General features: G+C 40.8%; 1 protein-coding gene across 1 annotated transcript in view; it reads right to left on the bottom strand.

Annotated features, from left to right (window-relative positions):
• Positions 1-24,380, bottom strand: part of ADCYAP1R1 (ADCYAP receptor type I) — a 490,746-nt gene that overhangs the window by 180,715 nt on the left and 285,651 nt on the right. The window contains 1 exon segment of the mRNA XM_053715660.1: positions 2,628-2,731. Within this exon segment, the coding sequence (XP_053571635.1) occupies positions 2,628-2,731 (104 nt within the window).

Below are 24,380 nucleotides of genomic sequence, written 5' to 3'. Positions count from 1 at the left end.
AAGAGGTCATGAGGTCTATGTTGTGCCTTCTCCAATGATTCACATTCTGGTCGAATACCTCCAGATTCAAAGACCATTCATGGGGTGAAGGTATTGAGGACTGAGGAAGTCCACTTTGCAATTCTCCACACCTGCAATGTCAATTGATGAAATCATGTAATAATTTCATTTTGCCCAAATCAGAATGCTGGTTACTCCTTTCATTGCTAAAACGCTTCAAACATTGGCTTGGTGATTGATGTAAGCCACTGCTGTGGCATTGTCTGACTGGAACCTTTGAAAAATTCCTGTCATAAAAGGGGTCCACTCTGGAGAACCCTGAAGATTGCACAGGGTTTGAAGATGATGATTAGTAAAATAGCTTCTAGAGGAGACCAAACTCCATGCACTTTCCAGGAATCCAAAGCTGCACCTCAACCCATCAGACTGGTATCTGTGGTAATTACTACCCAATTCGGAAAGAGAAATTAGGCTTTCTGAATCAATGGTTGGTGAGTCTGTTACAAAGTTAAAGAATGTCTTGAAGTCTAAAGAGATCTTCTGAGACAGGTTGCTGTAATACCCGTTCCACTGTGGCAATATTAGAAACAACAACGTATGTAAGTGAAATCGGGCAAAAGGTACGGCATCTGAAGCCTCAATCATGAGACCAACTACTTTCAGCATTGAAGCACTGTAGGAAGATGAGTTTGTTGGAGAAGGGCAAAGGCCTTCTGCAAATTCAGTCTGCAAGCATCTTTCATTGATAGTCTCATAGTCTACAATGAAGCCCAGAAAGGCATCTCTGGTTTGTGGTAGTATAGAGCTTTTCGAGAGGTTGATTTTCTAACCATGGTAATGAAGGAACCGAGGGACTTTGTATATATGTTCAATCTTAAAAGAAGCAACCTGTACAAGAATGTTGGCTAGATAAGAAGCTACTGCCATGTCCTGAGCTCTCATTACAGACAAAATAGCTCCAAAAACCTTTGTGAAGATTCTAAAGGGCACACTAGACATTGGTAAAGCTGGTTTAGAAAGACAAATGTGAAGCATTTTGTGTGATCCCTGTAAAGATCACTGTTGCTTAACCTCTCTGCACCCAAAAATGTGGCGGAGTGGAATCATCTGGATCCAATCCAATCATGATGATTGACAGACCCTGCTCACAGCTGATTGTCCACCAGTGAGCAGGGGGTGGCATTGCACAAGCAGCAAGGGCTGGCAAACATGTTCACAGTAGCGAATTATGTCTGCCCAACCTTTGCTAAATGGAGCCCTTTGAGTCAATAAACCTTTAAATATAAATTTATGCAAAACTCTTGTTAAGGGTGTTTACCACTTCAAGGCTTGAGAAGAGATTTCAGTATATCAGAAAAGATTGACATTGACTGTGAGAGGAAAGCGGAACAGAGAACATTGGTTTGCTGGGAAAAAGTTAACCCCCCTGAGTTCTGAAGAGAAGGAAGTTTAGAAACTTCTGAAAATAAGCTCCCCAGGTTCAGAAATATTCCTGAGGATCCGAGATACTGCTGAGAATAAGGATAAGAGCTCTGGTGTGCGCTAAAACTTGCACCGAAAGATGTAAGGAGACAGTGGGGCCGATTTATTAAGGGCTGAATGGCCCTGAATGCCCCTGTTTCCGCGCAAGTCTTAAGACTGCTGCTCCTTAACTCATATGCCTCCTCTGAGGCTGCGGACATCAATCGGCCCGATCTCATACGAACGGGTTCATTGACACCCCCTGCTAGCGGCTGCATTGGGGCGGCATTGCACAAGCAGTTCACCAGAACTGCTTGTGCAATTTTAAATGCCGCCAGCGTATGCTGTCGGCATTAAGTGATGTCTGGCAGACATGATTTGCTACAGCGGATCATGTTTGTCCGACTGTTAATAAATCGGCCCCAGTATCTCAATTTTACTATAAATGTGTAAAAGTGCCCAACAGTGCATAAACTGGATTTAGTGTTATCAGGTATTTGAAACTTGGAGAGAATGCCCACATTTCTTCTGGGAGGCTAGGGGCTTATTCACATTGAGAGACTATTTTCACTACCTGTCTGAAGTCCTGTCTACTCCTCTTCCCTGTTTGTAGGTCTCAGATCAATTAGAGAACCCCATTTAATCAATGTGTAAATCAGTAATTCGAGTTTCACCATCCTCCTTGCTGGAAACAAAAATGTCTAAATTTTCAGAAAGTGGGAGGGATTAATGTGGGTTATTTTGCCTTCTCCTATAGGACTAGACTTCAATCCAACATGTGATAGCTCATGGACACTCTTATGAAAGAAAATTATACATATAATTTATATATCTCAAATTATATTTTTGTCTGTAATATTGAGCATCAAGAAGCCAACTTTTCATTAAAAACTGACTTTTGGATGCTAAAGATATTTGCAATGGAGAATTCAACAGTTTCAGAAACCTTCTATGTATGCTAAACAATCATCTTGTAATAAAAACAACACAGCTTATCAATTATGTAATTCCTATTAATAATTCAGGCAGAGTAGTAAGATAACAATGTGATTGTTACAGCTAATACATTTTTTGTTTGACAGTTCCCCAAAGCCATTTTCAGCAAGTCATTAATTATTAATGTTCAGTATCTGTCTCTTGTTTAAAGGAAACTTTGAGTCCTCTACCTGGTCAGTTCCTGTCTCATTTGCATCAAAATCACATGCATCGGAGTAATGAGGAAATGGTTCAGACCATCCGTTTTCAGTACAATTCCTGCTGATTAATGCATCTAAATAGAAAAAAAGAAAACAAAATAAATTTAACAATGTCAAATTCTGTTTATAATTATTAAAAACAAACTGTTAATTGGCAGAATAATTACATATAACCTATGTACTCACAACATACCATACAAATTAGATAATAATATGTAGCTTGAGCGTTGTTTTATCCTGAAAATATTAGGAACAAAAGAAGCATTAACATTTGATATGTGCACATTCTATATTATGCATGGTATCTCCTTAAACTAGGGTTGGACCGATACCAATACTAGTATCGGTATCGCTGTCGATACCAAGTATTTGCATGAGTACTTGTACTCGTGCAAATGCACCAATACTTAAATCGATACCTCCACTTCCTACCCATACACCATCTTGTGGCATTTTTCAAACTGCATGTTCCCATTTCATTTTAAGCTAGAGTGGAGACTTAACTAAAAATTGTTTACTTCTGTTCTACCATTACAAATTGCTGTTATTTGTATTATTGTACGTCAGAGCAGTGCTCCAAAAGCTGCTACTTTACAGCTGGAAGCCTCTCATCTTGCACAATTATGCTCAAGACATACTGTACTCTGAGGAACATCCGTAGCCAGGGCTGGACCAGGAATAAAAAGCAGCCCTGGAAAAATATGAAGACCAGCCTTATTTTCTGTTGAGTCAGTAGAATGCAAATGTCCCATTTTTCTCAAAGGGGGTTACTGGGAAACTCCTTCCCCAATATTATTTTCAGAATTAAATTATACGACTTTGTGCTAAGTACAAGTGTCAGATTTATCAGTTATATAGGCACCCTACAACCCAATTGCATTCAGTAATCACCCTTTAAATTTTAGCTTTCCAGCCCCAGCTGCTGCAGCTGTTATTTATTGTTGTTATTATTAATATATGTTATTGTAATCATTTTATTTATAAACATGTTCTGTGAACTTTGTGACAACAAGCACATAAAACTGTTTTATTATTTAAAAATGTCTTTTGAGATACAGTTCATAATTATAAGGAAGCGATCTTAAATCATTAGCCTGTATTGTGCTTGGTAAACTGTCATGACATAAAAAAAGTATCGGTGAGTATTTGAAAAAAAGTATCGGTACTTGTACTTGGTCTTAAAAAAATGATATCGGTGCAACCCTACCTTAAACCATTAAATCTAACTTACACAAAGTCAGCTTTAGGGATGATATAAGAAGCAATTAAAGGGATAGTCTAGTCAAAATTAAACTTTCATGATTCAGATAGTGCAGGCAATTTTAAGCAACTTTCTAATTTACTCCAATTAACATTTTTTTCCGTTCTCTAGATTTTTTTCCATGTCAGTAGTCTAGATTTGTGTTATTTCTCCTATTTCATAGATCAATTTCATTATATTTCTTGCTATTAATTCTAATGTGTATGTGTTCTGCATTTAGAATAAAATAATATAGGACAACGGTGCACTACTCTGAAGAGTGAGCAATAAAATAAATTAGGTGGCTAGGAACAACACTCAACAGTGCTCTGCAGATGTGCCAGTGCCACTACATCCCACAATGCTTATCCACCATATATAGATGTGCCAGTGCCACTACATCCCCACAATGCTTAGCCACCATATATAGATGTGCCAGTGCCACTACATCCCCACAATGCTTAGCCACCATATATAGATGTGCCAGTGCCACTACATCCCCACAATGCTTAGCCACCATATGTAGATGTGCCTGAGCCACAACATCCCCACAATGCTTAGCCACAATATATAGATGTGCCTGTGCCACAACCTCCCCACAATGCTTAGCCACCATATGTAGATGTGCCTGTGCCACAACATCCCCACAATGCTTAGCCAACATATGTAGATGTACCAGTGCCACAACATCAATGCTTAGCCACCATATGTAGATGTGCCAGTGCCACAACATCCCCACAATGCTAAGCCACCATATGTAGATGTGCCAGTGCCACAACATCAATGCTTAGCCACCATATGTAGATGTGCCAGTGCCACAACATCCCCACAATGCTAAGCCACCATATGTAGATGTGCCTGAGCCACAACATCCCCACAATGCTTAGCCACCATATGTAGATGTGCCTGTGCCACAACCTCCCCACAATGCTTAGCCACCATATGTAAATGTGCCTGAGCCACAACATCCTCACAATGCTTAGGCATCTTATGTAGATGTGCCAGTGCCACTACATCCCCACAATGCTTACCCACCATATGTAGATGTGCCTGAACCACAACATCCCCACAATGCTTAGCCATCATATGTAGATGTGCCTGAGCCACAACATCCTCACAATGCTTAGGCATCTTATGTAGATGTGCCAGTGCCACAACCTCCCCACAATGCTTAGCCACCATATGTAGATGTGCCTGAGCCACAACATCCTCACAATGCTTAGGCATCTTATGTAGATGTGCCAGTGCCACTACATCCCCACAATGCTTAGCCACCATATATAGATGTGCCTGAGCCACAACATCCCCACAATTCTTAGCCACCATATGTAGATGTGCCAGTGCCACAACATCCCCACAATTCTTAGCCACCATATGTAGATGTGCCTGTGCCACAACATCCCCACAATGCTTAGCCACCATATGTAGATGTGCCTGTGCCACAACATCCCCACAATTCTTAGCCACCATATGTAGAAGTGCCTGTGCCACAACATCCCCACAATGCTTAGCCACCATATGTAGATGTGCCAGTGCCACAACATCCCCACAATGCTTAGCCACCATATATAGATGTGCCTGTGCCACAACATCCTCACAATGCTTAGGCACCATATGTAGATGTGCCTGTGCCACAACATCCTCACAATGCTTAGACACCATATGTAGATGTGCCTGTGCCACAACATCCTCACAATGCTTAGACACCATATGTAGATGTGCCTGTGCCACAACAGCCTCACAATGCTTAGGCATCTTATGTAGATGTGCCTGTGCCACAACATCCTCACAATGCTTAGGCATCTTATGTCGGTATGCTTGTGCCACAACATCCCCACAATGCTTAGACACCATATGTAGATGTGCCTGTGCCACAACATCCTCACAATGCTTAGGCATCTTATGTAGATGTGCTAGTGCCACAAAATCCTCACAATGCTTAGGCATCTTATGTAGATGTGCTAGTGCCACAACATCCTCACAATGCTTAGCCACCATATGTAGATGTGCCTGTGCCACAACATCCTCACAATGCTTAGACACCATATGTAGATGTGCCTGTGCCACAACATCCTCACAATGCTTAGGCATCTTATGTAGATGTGCTTGAGCCACAACATCCTCACAATGCTTAGATACCATATGTAGATGTGCCTGTGCCACAACATCCCCACAATGCTTAGACATCATATGTAGATGTGTCAGTGCCACAACATCCTCACAATGCTTAGACATCTTATGTAGATGTGCTTGAGCCACAACATCCTCACAATGCTTAGACACCATATGTAGATGTGCCTGTGCCACAACATACCCACAATGCTTAGCCACCATATGTAGATGTGCCTGTGTCACTACATCCCCACAATGCTTAGACATCATATGTAGATGTGCCTGTGTCACTACATCCCCACAATGCTTAGCCACCATATGTAGATGTGCCTGTGTCACTACATCCTCACAATGCTTAGCCACCATATGTAGATGTGCCTGTGTCACTACATCCCCACAATGCTTAGCCACCATATGTAGATGTGCCTGTGTCACTACATCCCCACAATGCTTAGCCACCATATGTAGATGTGCCTGTGTCACTACATCCCCACAATGCTTAGCCACCATATGTAGATGTGCCTGTGTCACTACATCCCCACAATGCTTAGCCACCATATGTAGATGTGCCTGAACCACAACATCCCCACAATGCTTAGACACCATATGTAGATGTGCCTGTGCCACAACATCCTCACAATGCTTAGGCATCTTATGTAGATGTGCCTGAGCCACAACATCCTCACAATGCTTAGGCATCTTATGTAGATGTGCCTGTGCCACAACATCCTCACAATGCTTAGGCATCTTATGTAGATGTGCTAGTGCCACAACATCCTCACAATGCTTAGGCATCTTATATAGATGTGTCAGTGCCACCACATCCCCACAATGCTTAGGCATCTTATATAGATGTGCCTGTGCCACCACATCCCCACAATGCTTAGACAGCATATGTAGATGTGCATTGTTGATTTCTAGGGATAGTCCCTGAATTTTATTGTATTTCTCTGAACTTTTTTTTGTCCATGGAAATGTCCCCTCCAGGAGATTTGGAGGGATGCAGCTGAGCTGGGACATGTGTGACACAAGTTGATGGGGAGGAGCTGCTGTTGTGTGGTTGTGTGTGCAGCAAGTTCTCTGATTGAACACTAAGAACAGGTCTAGGCAAAGGGGACAATTTATAATTTGTCTGGCGGACATGATCCGCTGTAGAGATCATGTCTGCCAGACATTGATAAATGTCGACAGCATACACTGTCGGCATTTATCATTGCACAAGCAGTTCTAGTGAATTGCTTGTGCAATGCCGCCCCCTGCAGATTTGGCCGCTAGCAGGGGGTGTCAATCAACCCAATCGTATGAGATTGGGCGGATTGATGTCCACAGTCTCAGAGGTGGCGGACAAGTTAAGTAACAGCGGAAACAAGGATATTTGGCCCCATGCAGGCCATGATAAATTGGCCCCAAAGACTCCTTGCTGCAACTTCTCTGAATTATCAATTTTTAAACTGCCACAAATAATAATGAAAAAAAAAAAACACAAACATCTCCTCCACACTAGGTAAAGAGCTTTGCTGTTTTTTTATAAAAGAGGGGGGATTAAATGGCTACTACTGTAGATAATTTATTGTTTGTATCTTTGCATTATACATGCAGGAAGCTAGGTTGCCCGAGAATAGGCTGAAACAAAGAAAATACACTAAAAGACACATCAAACAGGCCAAAAGCCAAGTAGACGGTATCTCCAGAGTAACAATGCTATAAGATAAACACAAACACAGTAAGCATGATTTTAGAGGTATCAACTTTGTGACAAATTTTAGTGCACAATACTCTGAAATCTGTGGAATAGTCAGGAAACATTTTCCACTTTGGTATCGGATGATAAGCTCACTGACATGGTTAAGGAGGGAATCAGATGCTCATACAAAAAATGTGCCACTCTTGCTTCTGTCCTGTCTCCTACACAATTACGGCAGAGCTCACAACAATCTAGCTCATGGCTTAGACACTTAGGGATGTACAGATGTGGCCATAGAAAGTGCAAACCCTGTGATTATGCACAGATAACAACAGAATTTAGATCTACAGCAACAGGCTAAGCATTTCCTATACAATCTTGTCTCAATTGCATGAGTACTAACATTATTTATCTTGTTACATGCACACTTCGCAATCTTCAATATGTTGGACTCACCTCCAGGGATATTAACTCCCGGATTAGAGAACTCATGTCTACACTCACTAGAGGTACTGCCACTACCCCGTTAGTGCAACACTTTGCCACCAAACATAATAGCTGCCTAGATTCCTTCAAATGGCTAGCCATAGAGAAAGCAAAGGTTCCACATAGGGGTGGCAATATTGAGAAGATTCTGGAAGTATATTCGTGAAGTATATTGGATTTTTCAACTTAGAACCAGACTCCTCCAAGGCCTTAATTCAAGATACGATCTTATTAACTATTGGGAATAAAATATAACAAATTTGTTTGATAGCCCTTTAGAGTTTAGTATATAACATTCCACTTTTTTTCATTCAATTTACAACTTACAAGTTATGACCCAATATTTCTTCCCTGCTTTTTTGTCTGAATTTGATACTATTGACCTATCTAGCCTATATATGTATATACATTTTAAATGTGTTTGTGTTTTTCCATCTACATGTGAATATTTTCACATATACATATCAGTGAAGTGTCACTTCAGACATTCAATTTTATACTCTTACAGCTACTTAGAAGATTTTGCCAGTGTGTATATTCTGTTTTACTATATTAAGTACTTGGGTCTGACATTATACATACACAAATTCTATTTACATCTTAGTATTAGCTTTCTTAAACTTAGACCTTGACTGTTTATTCTATTAGTCAATTTATGCTTTATCCGCTTATTTGCTCATTTTCTGTTCTGTGCCTTTAAGGCTTTTAACTGAACATTGCAAGCATAGTTTGAGTCTAAGCTTAAATTCAAGCTATACTAATCCTAAGGCCTCATCATAGACATAGAAATACAGTGGGACCTCGGTTTACGAATTTAATGCGTTCTCCGGGACGTTTCGTATTGCAAAAAATTCGTAAACCGAAACACGGTTTCCCATAGGAATGCATTGAAAACCAATAAATGCGTTCCGGAGGTGAGAAAAAAGGCTCCAAAACCTGCTGCAAAAGGCTCCAAATGGCTCCAAAAGGCTCCAAATGGCTCCAAAAGGCTCCACAACTTGCTGCAAATGGCTCCAAAAGGCTCAGCTGCAAATGGCTCCAAAACTGGGACACTTGTTTCGTATTGTGAAAAAAATTCGTAAACTGAAACACGGTTTCCCATAGGAATGCATTGAAAACCAATTAATTCGTTCGTATTGCGAAAAAAATTCTTAAACCGAGGCATTTTTTTCCCAGAATTTTCATTTGTAAACCGAAATTTCGTTTACCGAGTCGTTCGTTAACCGAGGTCCCACTGTACATTTATGCATTCCCTATAATTGCATCTTACATTGTACATTTGCCTTATGCTATATCACTTAATATAAATTTATGTATCTATCAGTGTAAACCCTTATATGCATCTATATATTTTTTCATCCGATTATGATGACTGTATATATCTTGCCATAGATATGCATCTGAGGGTTGTCTGACTGTATGCCCTGATACATCTTTGTTTACGTTTGTGACTGCATATTTATTTATGTATGTTTGTGTTTGCATCCTCCAAACTAGCAGGCAAACATAAGGTTAAATTCTTACTTACTAGATAGTCGAAGTAGGCGTGTGTTTTATTAGGTTGTACAGCCTATTAGATTTGATGTTACCCCTTTTAAATGGCACACATTTGTATAGCACCTTAGGCTATGATTACGGCTCTCAGCCCGAAACATGTATGCCGTTGGTGTCACGCACACTTCGTTTTACTTCTATATTGCACTGTTTCCCCTGGGCTTACACGTTCTTTTATTGGACTTTATCAATAAATATTTTGTTTTAACCTCTATCGACTTGGAGTGCTTTTGGGATTACATACATGCTTTTTCCTTCTACTTGTATCCAGTTTATGTATCCCATACTCTATTTCTCCTCACCAACTGCAAGTGCCGGGTGAAGATTGTCTGGAGACACACCCCCTACACATTACGTCCGACGTATCGTCCTGTCATTCACACAGCCGCTGGCCGGGAATCGCGGATAGAGGCGGAAGGGAAGGAGACCAGCAGGGAACGCTGCTGTCGGATGCTGTTCCGGTTTGTTCAAAGGAGCATCTCCAACCTTTGGTGCATTCAAGTACAACTCTGACGGCTGTAAGGAACTTGACTCTTCAGGAGGGGGTGAGTGTGTCTGCCACTAAGTCCCGACAACCGGAGATGGCCATTACTATGTTTTGTCTATTGGGGTTTACCATACTCTGTTTTTTCTTTGCATTATTCAGCCTGACAGTGATCTTCATATCTTATCACTCTGTATTGTCTGCAGCTTACTGATTTTAGCATGAGTTTTAACATACACCACTTCCTGCACACAGTACAACTATATGAAAATTGCTATCAGGCTAAATAATGGAAAAATCAATTGCTACCCAACAGCTCACCCAGTCCATTGCTGCACATGATCACACAGTAAGATTAGCTGCGCTAAGTGTTTGCTGTCTCTCTCCTCCTGTTTATAGGAATTTGACACACTATATCCTAACTCCTCCCCTTACACCTCTGCACTCAGAGTATCATTAGGAGTCCAGAATAATTTAGGAAGAATTGCTGCTGGCTATAAGGACAGTGGATCTAGGGTAGTTTTGTGTAATTTCAGTTCTGTCTGTCTTTATGCACTCAGTTGAGCCCTGCAATAGTGTAATATATAGGAAGTGATAATATATAAGAGCTAGACAGTTAAAAATAATTGTTTATGAGATGATTTATGTTTCATTATTACTGCAATAGTACAAGAATGCTTCTATTTTATGGTCTTTGGAAAAATGAATGACTGTTAATACTAAAAGTTTGGTACATATATGTGCAAATGTATTATTTGTTTAAATTAGACACTTTAAAAAATGTTTGACTAGTGATGCAGAATGTTTTCTGTTTACTGGTACAAATTCTAAAGTAATGGAATTCTTTTTATTCTTTAAAAATTTTAAAAGTTTGTTTTTGCATATTGCTTTACTTTACATGACATCTCTTCCAATGACGTCTTTTACTGTGATGTCACTGAATATGAAAAATACTGCAAATGATGAAATTCAAAGTTTCCAGGATTAAGCTTTCTATGATCTCGTTTCTATTGAGCAGTAATTCCGTTTGCTTGCACTCGCAAACCGATAAATATGCTGTCGGAAGCAATATCGTTAATCGACTGCTTCCAACGGCCCGTTATAACCCAATTTCGACAACCTGGACTCTGGCTGCAGAAAACATTATCGTGTCCCATACAAAGTATAGGAAGACGCTAATTTTTAAATTATACCCATTTTCCAATGCCCACGCAAACTGTTAATAAACTGTCGGAGGCTGCCGATACACTAAAACAAATTACACCCAGCTCAACTAGGTGTAAAACAGGAAAAAGGTGCTTGAGACCTTTTTCCCATTGAAATCTAACCCGACATGTCAAAATCCCTCTATTCGCCATCTCCCCCACATCGCAACTTCTAATAAATGTATAAACCTCTAAAACCGCCATGCCCCACAACGCAAACTATCTATTTAATCTATTAACCCCTAATCCACCATTAACCCACATCGCAATTAGCCTAATAAATCTATTAACCCCTTAACTGCCAAAGCCTACAATGCAAATAAATAATCACTAAGCCCCCTAACCTAACACCCCCTAAATGAACCCCATTACATAAATTAAAATAATCCTAAATTACACTTTTTAAAAAAACTAACTTTACTTAAAAAATAAATGCCCATACAAATGCCCCTTTTGGGGCAAAGGGTAGTTTAGGACTTTTTAGTGTTAGTTTTTTATTTTTATTTTGGGGGCTTTGGTGGGTGGGGGGTTTTACTGTTAGGGTGAATTTAGTTTTTTTAAAGGTAAAAGAGCTGTTTAACTTAGAGCAATGCCATACAAAAGGCCATTTTAAGGGCTATTGGTAGTTTAGTATTAGATTAGGGGGGGCTTTTGTATTTTCATAGGATTCATTTTAAAAAAAATTTGATAATTGTGTTTATTATTTTATGTAATGTTAGACTTTTTTATTTTCAGTAATTTTAGCTTAATTTTAAGCTTAGTTTTTTTTTTATTTTTTAAGTAATGTTAGATTTTTTATTTTAATTGTAATTTAGGATTATTTTAATTTATGTAATGGGGTTAATTTAGGGGGTGTTAGGTTAGGGGGCTTAGTGATTAGTTATTTGCTTTGTTGGGTTTGGTGGTTTAGGGGTTAATAGATTTATTAAGTTAATTGCGATGTGGGTCGATGGCGGATTAGGGGTTAATAGATTTAATAGATAGTTTGCGTTGTGGGGGATGGCGATGTAGGGGTTAATAACTGATAGATACTTTGTGGTATGGGGGTTGGCGGATTAGGGGTTAATACATTAGTTATTGCGGTGGGGGGGGGGTTGCGGTTGAGACGCAGAAATTGCGCATGCATTAGGTGTTTGATTTTATTCTAACAGCGAGCGACGGGTAAAATATATGGCACAGAAACCTTTTGAATGGAAACCTGGTACTAAAATGGATCCGTAAATTACTTTTAGCTCTCGGCTGCTTTGGTAGCTCATGGCTCCATTTTTAACGGCTCAGTGGAAGCGAGCCATATGTTTGGGAGATGTCTGTATTTGCAATACCGTTCTGTCTAGGGTGTTTTAGCTCTAATTAAAGGGAAAGGAAAGTCAAAATTAAACTTGCATGATTCAGTCAGCGCAGGTCATTTTAAGACACTTTTAAATTCACTTCTATTTTTAAATGTGCTTCATTCTCTTGGTATCCCTTGTTGAAACGATTTTGCACATATCCTACACTATTGGGACCTAGCTGCTGATTGGTGCCTTCACATATTTGTCTCTTGTGATTGGCTAACTAGATGTGTTCTGCTAGCTGTCAGAAGTACAATGCTGTTCCTTCAGCAAAGGATAACAAGACAATGAAGCAAATGTAATAATAGAAGTAAATTGGAAAGTTGTTTACATTTCTATGTTTTATCCACATAATGAAATAATATTTTGGGGTTTCCTGTCCCTTTAAAATGGTATTCATAAATATTTTTGTATTACTGTGTTATTAACCCTCTACTGGCTTAGCAGTCATATAAAATGCTACCTCTTGGGCGCAACATTTGGTGTGTGTGTGTGCATACAACGTGTCCCTGGAGATTTTTTTTAAATGTTGGCAACTATGGATGTGTCAGTGCCACAACGTCCCCACAATGCTTAGACATCATATGTAATGTCAACATTTTAATATTACTATGAGCAGAATCATCTCTTTTCTCATTTCACAACTATGAGAAGCTGCACAAAAAAAGAAAATGTCTGCATGCAGTGCTACCATCTACTATAGCAGTATGCCCAGTATGCCCAAGCAAATGTTCAGGATACCCTGAGAAACATTCTATTGAATGTTTCTAGCATGTAGAGTAAAACAAATACACAGACAATCTATCTATCTATCTATCTATCTATCTATCTATCTATCTATCTATATATATATATATATATATATATATATATATATCTGAGCGCCATGTACTAAACTGTCAATTTCCTTGCAATTTTGAGACGTGGATAAACTTGCTTTAACTCAGGAAATTATGTCAGCTACCCCTATGCACTAAAAAACAGAAATACACTGAAAATAGCATAACAGTAAAGAGATGATTTTAATTTCTGCTGTATCTAAATCATGACAGTTTAATGTTAGGTGGGCTATCCCTTTGAGCTATCATCTTAAGATTATATTGAATCAAACATCAATTTGAATTTTAAAATCCTTTTCTAAACTATTTCACTGTGTGTCCTAATGTCAGCATCAATGTTTATCTTTAATTCTAAATTGACATATACATACTTTCAAAGTATAATACACAATGTAACAAATGGCACTTACAAGTTCTGATGAGTGATCAATGGCACAAGTATCAAGCATTTTGATTCGTTAGTGATAGTTTAAAATGTATATTTGAATCAGATTGGTTGATGTCATAAATCATGTGATTAGGCATATTCCAATCAAAAGTGGTTGAAAAATTCACTAGTGTGTGGGTTGTTTAGGAGTTTGCGTCATAATTGGTGCGAAAAGTGTTGCGTCAAAATTGGTGCAAAGTGAAGAGTGTGACTTGTATTACATGGCTTAAACATGGTGCACATAGATTTTTCCCAAAAAATAAAAAGGAAGTTAGCTATATTATGTTGTGTATTTATTTCATTTGTATCTCTATATTTTTCAACAAATTTGTAAAAATAATATTGTCCCCTTGCTTTGTAATGAGAGACAAATTTTTTGCATAATCCATAAGTAGTAATGTATTTTTCATTTTTATCCCTATATCTACTAGTGCACCAGATGTGGAGCAATAATATTGTTTGATTTAGAAAGGGTATACAATTTTAATAGAGTTTCTAATTTACTTTTATTATGTAATATACTTCATTCTCCTGCAGCATCGAACATAAGCTTTCTGTGTTTTCAGACTCCCATTGACTTCTATGGCATCGGCGACCTCAAGGGTGGCAGATTGAAAACTAGGTATGCTGCGTAGGAAAACACACAAGCGTACCTGTTAAATGTTTGATACATTTGGAAAAGGTTCAAATAGAGTTGAATCTGAATTCAAAACATCTGTAATGACGCAAGCATCAATCTGAGTCGGATTGAGATCGCGGGATTGTATATTATGTCACAAATTTAAAAATTTGCCAATCTTGAAGCTTTGATAACTACGGCGGATCAATCTCGCGACAAATACGAGCCGAAATTAAAGCATATTTTTAGTTGACGCTTTGATAAATAGAACTCTATGAGGCCGAATCATCAAATGTCTGTTGGACCTGATCCGACAGTGCGGATCAGGTCCGACAGACATCGCTGAATGCGGAGAGCAATATGCTCTCCGTATTCAGCATTGCACCAGCAGCTCACAAGAGCTGCTGGTGCAACGCCGCCCCCTGCAGACTCGCGGGGTGTCAATCAACCCGATCGTTCTCAATCAGGTTGAATTCCGCTGATGTTTGTCCGCCTGCTCAGAGGAGTTACAGACAAGTTCACTCACAAGTTTAAAATTGCGGGTTATGGCATAGTTGACTACTTTGCACATATGATGTTTTATCCATGCACGGATAAAACACATTGACAGCTAATTGACCGCTTAGTACATGAAGCCTAATGCCACAACATCCCCACAATCAACATTTTAATATTAAGGGCAGAAGTGTCTCTTTTCTCATTTCACAACTCTGAAAAGCTGCACAGAAAAAAAAATATCAGCATGCAGTGCTACCATCTGCTATAGCAGTATGCCCAGTATGCCCAAGCAAATGTTCAGGATACCCGGAGAAACATTCTATTGATTGAATGTCTCTTGCATGTAAAGTAAAAAATACACAGACAATCTATATATTCCTCTCTCTTTGTCTCTCTCTAACTCTATTTTATATATCTTATCTATCTACAATATATAGATGTTTTTTTCTTACTACAGTTATATTAATTTTTTCAAGCAAGAAAACACACACACTCATATTTTTTTTTTCTTTACTTGAGAAAAAAGACTAATTAAAAAGACAAAATGAAAGTAAAAAATGTAAAGTCATAATATCACTTAGTTCAGATACAGTTTGCAATTTAAAAAAAAATATTATTATTTTTTCTATTTAAAAAAATATTTGTCATTCTCTTAGTATCCTTTGTTGAAAATCATACTTAGTTAGGTTCAGGAGCAGCAATGCTCTACTGGAATATAGCTGCTTATTGGTGGCTCCACACATATAACTTATAGGGGCCGATTTACTAAAGTCTGTTCGACATAATACGCTGCAGCGTATCATGTCCGACAGACATTGCTGAATGCGGACAGCATACGCTGTCCGCATTCAGCATTGCACAAGCAGTTCTAGTGAACTGCTTGTGCAATGCTGCCCCCTGCAGATTTGCGGCCAATCGGTAGCTAGCAGGGGGTGCCAATCAACCCGATCGTATAAGATTGGGTTGATTGCTATACGCAGCTCAGTGGAGGCGGATACAGTTAAGGAGCAGCGGTCTTTAGACCGCTGCTTCTTAACGGCGGTTTCCGGCAAGCCTGAAGGCTCTTGTAGAAACAGGGCGATATGGCCCCATTCGGGCCATCATAAATCGGCCCCATTGGCTCAACAGATGTACTCTGCTAGGTCCCTGTAATGCATTTGATGATTCGGCCTCATAGAGTTCTATTTATCAAAGCGTCAACTAAAAATACACTTTAATTCCGGCTCGGATTTGTCACGAGATTGATCCGCCGTAGATATCAAAGCTTCAAGATTGGCACATTTTGAAATTTGTGACTGTGATGAGAGCAGGATGTGATGTCACTAGCTTGTGGGCGGGGCTTAGGTCCGGTGTCTGTGTCCAGTGAGTTTAATACAATCAACCTGTCTGGATGTGTATTGCTATGCTCTGTAATAAAATAGAGTTGTACCATCATTGCTGTGTCCTGCATATGTCCTGCATCTCATGACATGGTGTCAGAAGTTCTGGACTGCGCTTCTGTTTCTGATCGATTGCAATGTCAAAGTTTACCCCACCTGAGCCTTTTGACTTTTCTCAGCCTGCAGCTTGGCCCACATGGCGTCAGCGGTTTCAGCGCTTCAGGATTGCATCCAAACTGAACAAGGAGAGTGGTGAAGTACAAGTTAATTCTCTTTTATATTCTATGGGGAAAGATGTAGAGCCAGTGTTCAATGCTTTTACTTTCCAAGAAGGGGAAGAAGTTAACTTTGATATAGTTATGGATAAACTCAGTGCCCACTTTGTGCCCAAAAGAAATGTGATTCATGAGAGAGCTTGTTTTCACAAACGTAATCAGCGTGTGGGAGAATCTGTGGAGTCATTTGTGCGCAGCCTGTATGAATTAGCTGAATTCTGTGAGTTTGGTGTTGCTAAAGAAGAGCAAATCAGAGACAGAATAGTTATTGGAATTGCAGATGCTGAAGTCTCCCTGAAGCTGCAGTTAGAGCCTGATTTAACGTTAGACGGGGCTATTAGGATGGCCCGCCAGAGTGAACTGGTGAAAAAGCAAAGTGCTGATCTGAGGTCTGAGAGTATTGTGGATGAAGTGCAACAGTCTAGGAAAATTACTAGTGAAAGGCACAGTGTGAGCGGTAGATCTAAAGTACTGGAAAGGCCTAGAAGTGGATGGGCGCAACATGGCCGATGCACACAGAGATAAAAGATGCAGAAAATGTAACAGAATAGGCCATTTTGAAGTGGTGTGTAAAACTGAATACATTAAGGAGATGCAGGTGGACAGTGACCAGGAGGGTCAGGAAGTGTCTTTTGTGGGGTCTGTTGTGGAACGGACAAGCTCAGAGGAAGATTGGAAAGTTACCTTTACTGTAATGGGAGCCAAAGTTGATTTTAAGATTGACACAGGAGCAGATATCACTGTAATGTCTTTTGCTGAATTTATGAAACTGCCTCGACAGCCCCAGCTGGCGAAGGTTACTACAAATGTTCATAGTCCTGGTGGCCGCATTGATTGTGTGGGGAAATTTCTTGCCAGCTGTGAGTACAAACAAAGGAAGTTCACCATGTGGGTGCATGTGATCCGAGGTCAGTGTGTTAACAGTTTATTGAGCAGAAAAGCAGCCTGTGACTTGGGCCTCGTGGCCAGAGTGAATGAGATCTCTGAAGATATGTTTGGCGAGTTGGGCCTACTGAGCTGCAAACCTGTCCGTATAGCACTTAAAAGTGACGCAGTCCCGTACAGTATTTCTACTCCTCGTAGAATTCCGTTCCCGCTCATGCCTCAAGTGGAGAAAGAGCTCATGCGCATGAAGTCTATGGGGGTTATTGAAGAGGTTGTTGAAGCAACTGATTGGTGTGCCCCCATTGTTCCAGTTGCAAAGAAAAACGGAAAGGTGCGCATCTGTGTGGACCTGAAAAGGTTGAATGAGGCAGTGAAGAGGGAGAGATTTGTGCTGCCGACATTGGAAGATATAGCCCCGAAGTTGGCTGGGGCGAAGTTCTTTTCCACATTAGACGCTTCTAGCGGCTTTTGGCAGATCCCCCTGGATCCAAAGTGCCGCAAACTGACTACCTTTATCACTCCGGTAGGTCGGTTCTGCTTCTGCAGACTTCCTTTTGGGATATCCTCCGCTCCTGAGATCTTTCAGAGGGAAATGAGTTCTCTCCTGAGTGGCCACGTGGGCACAGCAGTCGTCATGGACGACATTCTAGTGTATGGGTCTACAGTGGAGGAGCATGATCAGCGTTTGAGTTGTGTGCTGCAGGCTATCAAAGAGTCTGGGCTGAAGCTGAATAAAGAAAAATGTCATTTTAGGAAAACTGAATTATGCTACTTTGGGCATATCATCAACGGGGATGGCATCAAGCCGGACCCCGAGAAAATTCGGGCTATCGAACAGATGAAAAGCCCTTCTGATGTACATGAGCTGAGACAGATATTGGGCCTTGTAAATTACGTGGGCAAGTTTCTTCCAGATTTATCTACAGTTTTGCACCCTATCACAGAGTTGCTTAAGACAGATGTTGCCTGGGTCTGGGGACCCTCACAAGAAAAAGCGTTCCTGCATGCTAAGTCCCTGCTGGGGTCTGCCCCAGTGCTGGGGTTCTACGACCCTTCAAAAAAGACTGTGGTTAGTGCTGATGCAAGCAGTTATGGGTTGGGGGCTGCACTCCTGCAGCTGAATGACAACAAACTACAGCCCATCGCCTACTGTTCCCGCACACTGACGGCTGCAGAGTCAAAATACGCTCAAATTGAGAAAGAGTGCCTGGCTGCAGTTTGGGCCTGTGAGCGCTTTCAGCGTTATCTAGTGGGTTTGGAGAAATTTAGTCTGGAAACTGACCACAAACCGCTAGTCCCTCTTATCAATTCTTATGACATCGACAAAACACCCTTGAGATGCCAGAGACTTTTAATGAGACTACTCAGGTTCAATGTTCAGGCAGTGCATGTGCCGGGGAAGCAGCTGGTTGTGGCAGATACACTGTCCAGGCTCCCGCTGGCTGCTGCTGAAGAATCCTCCACAGAGTCGGATGTAAAAGTGTATGTTGATTCAGTTCTGGCCTCTAAGTCCATTTCTTCAAGGAAACTGGAAGAGATAAAGAAAGAGACATATTTGGACACAGATCTGCAAGAAGTTATAAGGTACATAAGAGATGGCTGGCCCGAGAGCCGGGCAGCCTGGATGTCTTTAAATGCTTACCAGCCAGAGAGGTCGCAGCTCACGGAGCTGGAGGGGTTGGTGCTGTTCCAAGACCGTATTGTAATTCCTGTCAGCATGAGGAAGGAGATGTTGAACAGGATACACGATGGGCACTTAGGCATTACAAAGTGCAGAGAAAGAGCAGCTACAGCTGTGTGGTGGCCTGGGATCAGCTCCGACATTGCAAATCACGTGTCTAAATGTGCTTTTTGCCGGGAACGCCGGCCTACTCAGAGAAGGGAGCCCTTAATGTCTACTCCGCTGCCTGCGGGGCCGTGGCAGAAAATAGCTGCTGATTTGTGCGAATTGCACGGGAAAAAGTTTCTTGTTGTTATCGACTACTATTCCAGGTATTTGGAAATAGCACCCCTGAATGATATCACAAGTCAGGCCGTTATCATTCGCCTGAAGAGCCTGTTCGCCCGCTGGGGCATTCCAATGGAGCTGGTGAGTGATAATGGCATGCAGTTCGCTTCTACAGAGTTCAGTGCTTTCAGCAAGGAATATGATTTTGTACATTCCACGTCAAGTCCACATTATCCGCAGGCCAACGGAATGGCTGAAAGGGCAGTTCAAACAACAAAATTCATTCTAAAGCAATCTGAACCGTACCTAGCCCTCTTGTCATACAGGGCGACGCCCATTCAAGCCACAGGGTTTAGCCCGGCACAGCTGATGCTAGGACGCCAGATTCGCACCACTTTACCCTCAGTGGGTGTCTTCAAGCCGCCTGGCCCTGTTCCTCGGGACGAAGTCCTTAGGAGGGATGAAGAGGCCAAAAAGGGTTATCGTTTCTTCTACGACAGGAGACATTCTGTCAGGCCTTTACAGGAACTGAAAGCGGGCCAAAGTGTCAGAATTAAACTGGATGATGAGAAGAAATGGAAGACGCCTGCTACGGTAGTGGGCCGCTCTCCAGAACCAAGGTCTTACACAGTCCTTACAGAGGGAGGGACGGTTACACGCCGTAACCGAAGACATCTTCAGCCTGTACCTGAGAGTCTGGAACCGGATACCTCAGTACCACCACCGGTGGGATCCCCTGTTCTAAGAGAGGTGCCTTCCCCTCAGCAAGATCATAGCGGGGATATATCTTTGCCTCCAGCAGACTCTTGTTCACCATCTTCTGTATCAGAGGACAGTTCATGCAAAGTTACATCAAGCGGAAGAGTGGTGAAACTTCCGGCCCGATACAGGGACTGACTTTAGCTAGAACAGTGACCGGAAGTATGGGCAGAATAATCCCATGGTCACTGTGGACTAGGGTAGTCTACCCCGATGTCCAAGTCAGGATGTAATTTATTTGTTCATGTTTTCTAATCTATCTGTTTTTATAATGTTCAAAAACAAAATGTTGTTGTATACCCTGTTGGTGTACCTTGTTATTTAATATATGCGAATGTATGCTTTGCCTTTGAAAAAGGGGAAGATGTGATGAGAGCAGGATGTGATGTCACTAGCTTGTGGGCGGGGCTTAGGTCCGGTGTCTGTGTCCAGTGAGTTTAATACAATCAACCTGTCTGGATGTGTATTGCTATGCTCTGTAATAAAATAGAGTTGTACCATCATTGCTGTGTCCTGCATATGTCCTGCATCTCATGACAGTGACTTAATATACGATCCCGCAATCTCAATCCGACTCAGATTGATGCTTGCGTCATTACAGATGTTTTGAATTCAGATTCAACTCTATTTGAACCTTTTCCAAATGTATCAAACATTTAACAGGTACGCTTGTGTGTTTTCCGACGCAGCATACCTAGTTTTCAATCCGCCACCCTTGAGGTCGCCGATGCCATAGAAGTCAATGGGAGTCTGAAAACACAGAAAACTTATGTTCGATGTTGCGGGAGAATGAAGTATATGACATAATAAAAGTAAATTAGAAACTCTATTAAATTTGTATACCCTTTCTAAATCAAACAATATTATTGCTCCACATTTGGTGCACTAGTAGATATAGAGATAAAAATGAAAAATGCATTACTACTTATGGATTATGCTACAAATTTGTCTCTCATTACAAAGCAAGGGGACAATATTATTTTTACAAATTTGTTGAAAACTATAGAGATACAAATGAAATAAATGCACAACATAATATAGCTAACTTCCTTTTTATTTTTTGGGAAAAATCTATGTGCACCATGTTTAAGCCATGTAATACAAGTCACACTCTTCACTTCGCACCAATTTTGATGCAACACTTTTCGCACCAATTATGATGCAAACTCCTAAAAAACCCACACACTAGTGAATTTTTCAACCACTTTTGATTGGAATATGCATAATCACATGATTTATGACATCAGCCAATCTGATTCAAATATACATTTTAAACTTTCTCTAATGAATCAAAATGCTTGATACTTGTGCCATTGATTACTCATCAGAAATTGTAAGTGCCATTTGTTACATTGTGTATTACAGGGAGTGCAGAATTATTAGGCAAATGAGTATTTTGACCACATCATCCTCTTTATGCATGTTGTCTTACTCCAAGCTGTATAGGCTCGAAAGCCTACTACCAATTAAGCATATTAGGTGATGTGCATCTCTGTAATGAGAAGGGGTGTGGTCTAATGACATCAACACCCTATATCAGGTGTGCATAATTATTAGGCAACTTCCTTTCCTTTGGCAAAATGGGTCAAAAGAAGGACTTGACAGGCTCAGAAAAGTGAAAAATAGTGAGATATCTTGCAGAGGGATGCAGCACTCTTAAAATTGCAAAGCTTCTGAAGCGTGATCATCGAACAATCAAGCGATTCATTCAAAATAGTCAACAGGGTCGCAAGAAGCGTGTGGAAAAACCAAGGCGCAAAATAACTGCCCATGAACTGAGAAAAGTCAAGCGTGCAGCTGCCAAGATGCCACTTGCCACCAGTTTGGCCATATTTCAGAGCTGCAACATCACTGGAGTGCCCAAAAGCACAAGGTGTGCAATACTCAGAGACATGGCCAAGGTAAGAAAGGCTGAAAGATGACCACCACTGAACAAGACACACAAGCTGAAACGTCAAGACTGGGCCAAGAAATATCTCAAGACTGATTTTTCTAAGGTTTTATGGACTGATGAAATGAGAGTGAGTCTTGATGGGCCAGATGGATGGGTGCGTGGCTGGATTGGTAAAGGGCAGAGAGCTCCAGTCCTACTCAGACGCCAGCAAGGTGGAGGTGGAGTACTGGTTTGGGCTGGTATCATCAAAGATGAGCTTGTGGGGCCTTTTCGGGTTGAGGATGGAGTCAAGCTCAACTCCCAGTCCTACTGCCAGTTTCTGGAAGACACCTTCTTCAAGCAGTGGTACAGGAAGAAGTCTGCATCCTTCAAGAAAAACGTGATTTTCATGCAGGACAATGCTCCATCACACGCGTCCAAGTACTCCACAGCGTGGCTGGCAAGAAAGGGTATAAAAGAAGAAAATCTAATGACATGGCCTCCTTGTTCACCTGATCTGAACCCCATTGAGAACCTGTGGTCCATCATCAAATGTGAGATTTACAAGGAGGGAAAACAGTACACCTCTCTGAACAGTGTCTGGGAGGCTGTGGTTGCTGCTGCACGCAATGTTGATGGTGAACAGATCAAAACACTGACAGAATCCATGGATGGCAGGCTTTTGAGTGTCCTTGCAAAGAAAGGTGGCTATATTGGTCACTGATTTGTTTTTGTTTTGTTTTTGAATGTCAGAAATGTATATTTGTGAATGTTGAGATGTTATATTGGTTTCACTGGTAAAAATAAATAATTGAAATGGGTATATATTTGTTTTTTGTTAAGTTGCCTAATAATTATGCACAGTAATAGTCACCTGCACACACAGATATCCCCCTAAAATAGCTAAAACTAAAAACAAACCAAAAACTACTTCCAAAAATATTCAGCTTTGATATTAATGAGTTTTTTGGGTTCATTGAGAACATGGTTGTTGTTCAATAATAAAATTAATCCTCAAAAATACAAGTTGCCTAATAATTCTGCACTCCCTGTATATGTCAATTTAGAATTAAAGATAAACATTGATGCTGACATTAGGACACACAGTGAAATATTTTAGACAAGGATTTTAAAATTCGAATTGATGTTTGATTCAATATAATCTTAAGATGATAGCTCAAAGGGATAGCCCACCTAACATTAAACTGTCATGATTTAGATACAGCAGAAATTGAAATCATTGCTTTACTGTTATGCTATTTTTAGTGTATTTCTTACTTCTCTTGAATTTCTTTTTCAGTAAGAAATGTCATCTTATATGCCAGCCCATTTTATACCACCTGTGAAGGGGTGGTTTTTAAAACTAGATTGCAACCAGGAGGGGTTACACAGGTAAAGAGAGAAAACTGGCCCAGCTCTTAAAATATTTATTGATTGCAAATAAATACATATGATACAATGGCCTCTATTTATCAAGCTGTCAACCACAAATACGCTGGAATTCTGCAGCGTATTTGTGGCGAGCCTGATGCGCCTTAGTTATCAAGGGCTAGAGACCGGCAAAAGTAGAATATAGTGACGTAACATACGATCCGCCGGACTCAGTCCGACACAGATCTATGGTTACGTCACTCCAGATGTTCCGAATGCAAGTTCGACACAATCTGACTACTTTTGGAAGTTATCAAGATCCTAGCAGGTACGCTCGGCACTTTTCCGGCCCAGCATACCTGGTTTTCAATCCGCTGCCCTTGAGGCGGCGGATGCCATAGGAATCAATGGGAGTCTGACAGCAGCGAAAGCTTATGTTAGCTGCTGCCCGATATCCCATTGATTCCTATGGGAAATGTCTACACCTAACACCCTAACATGTACCCCCGAGTCTAAACACCTCTAATCTGCCCCCCTACACCGCCTCCACCTACATTATACTTATTAACCCCTAAACCGCTGCTCCCAGACCCCACCGTAACTAAATAAAGTTATTAACCCCTAAACCGCTGCTCCCGGAGCCCACCGCCACCCTAATAAACTTATTAACCCCTAAACCGCCGCTCCCGGACCACGCCGCCACCTACATTATGTTTATTAACCCCTAATCTGCCCTTCCTACACCGCCGCAACC

The sequence above is a fragment of the Bombina bombina genome, chromosome 5 (assembly GCF_027579735.1).
Source record: "Bombina bombina isolate aBomBom1 chromosome 5, aBomBom1.pri, whole genome shotgun sequence".
Classification (NCBI taxonomy): domain Eukaryota; kingdom Metazoa; phylum Chordata; class Amphibia; order Anura; family Bombinatoridae; genus Bombina; species Bombina bombina.
Note: the sequence above shows the minus strand (reverse complement) of the source record. Positions and strands in the feature narration are given on the sequence as shown.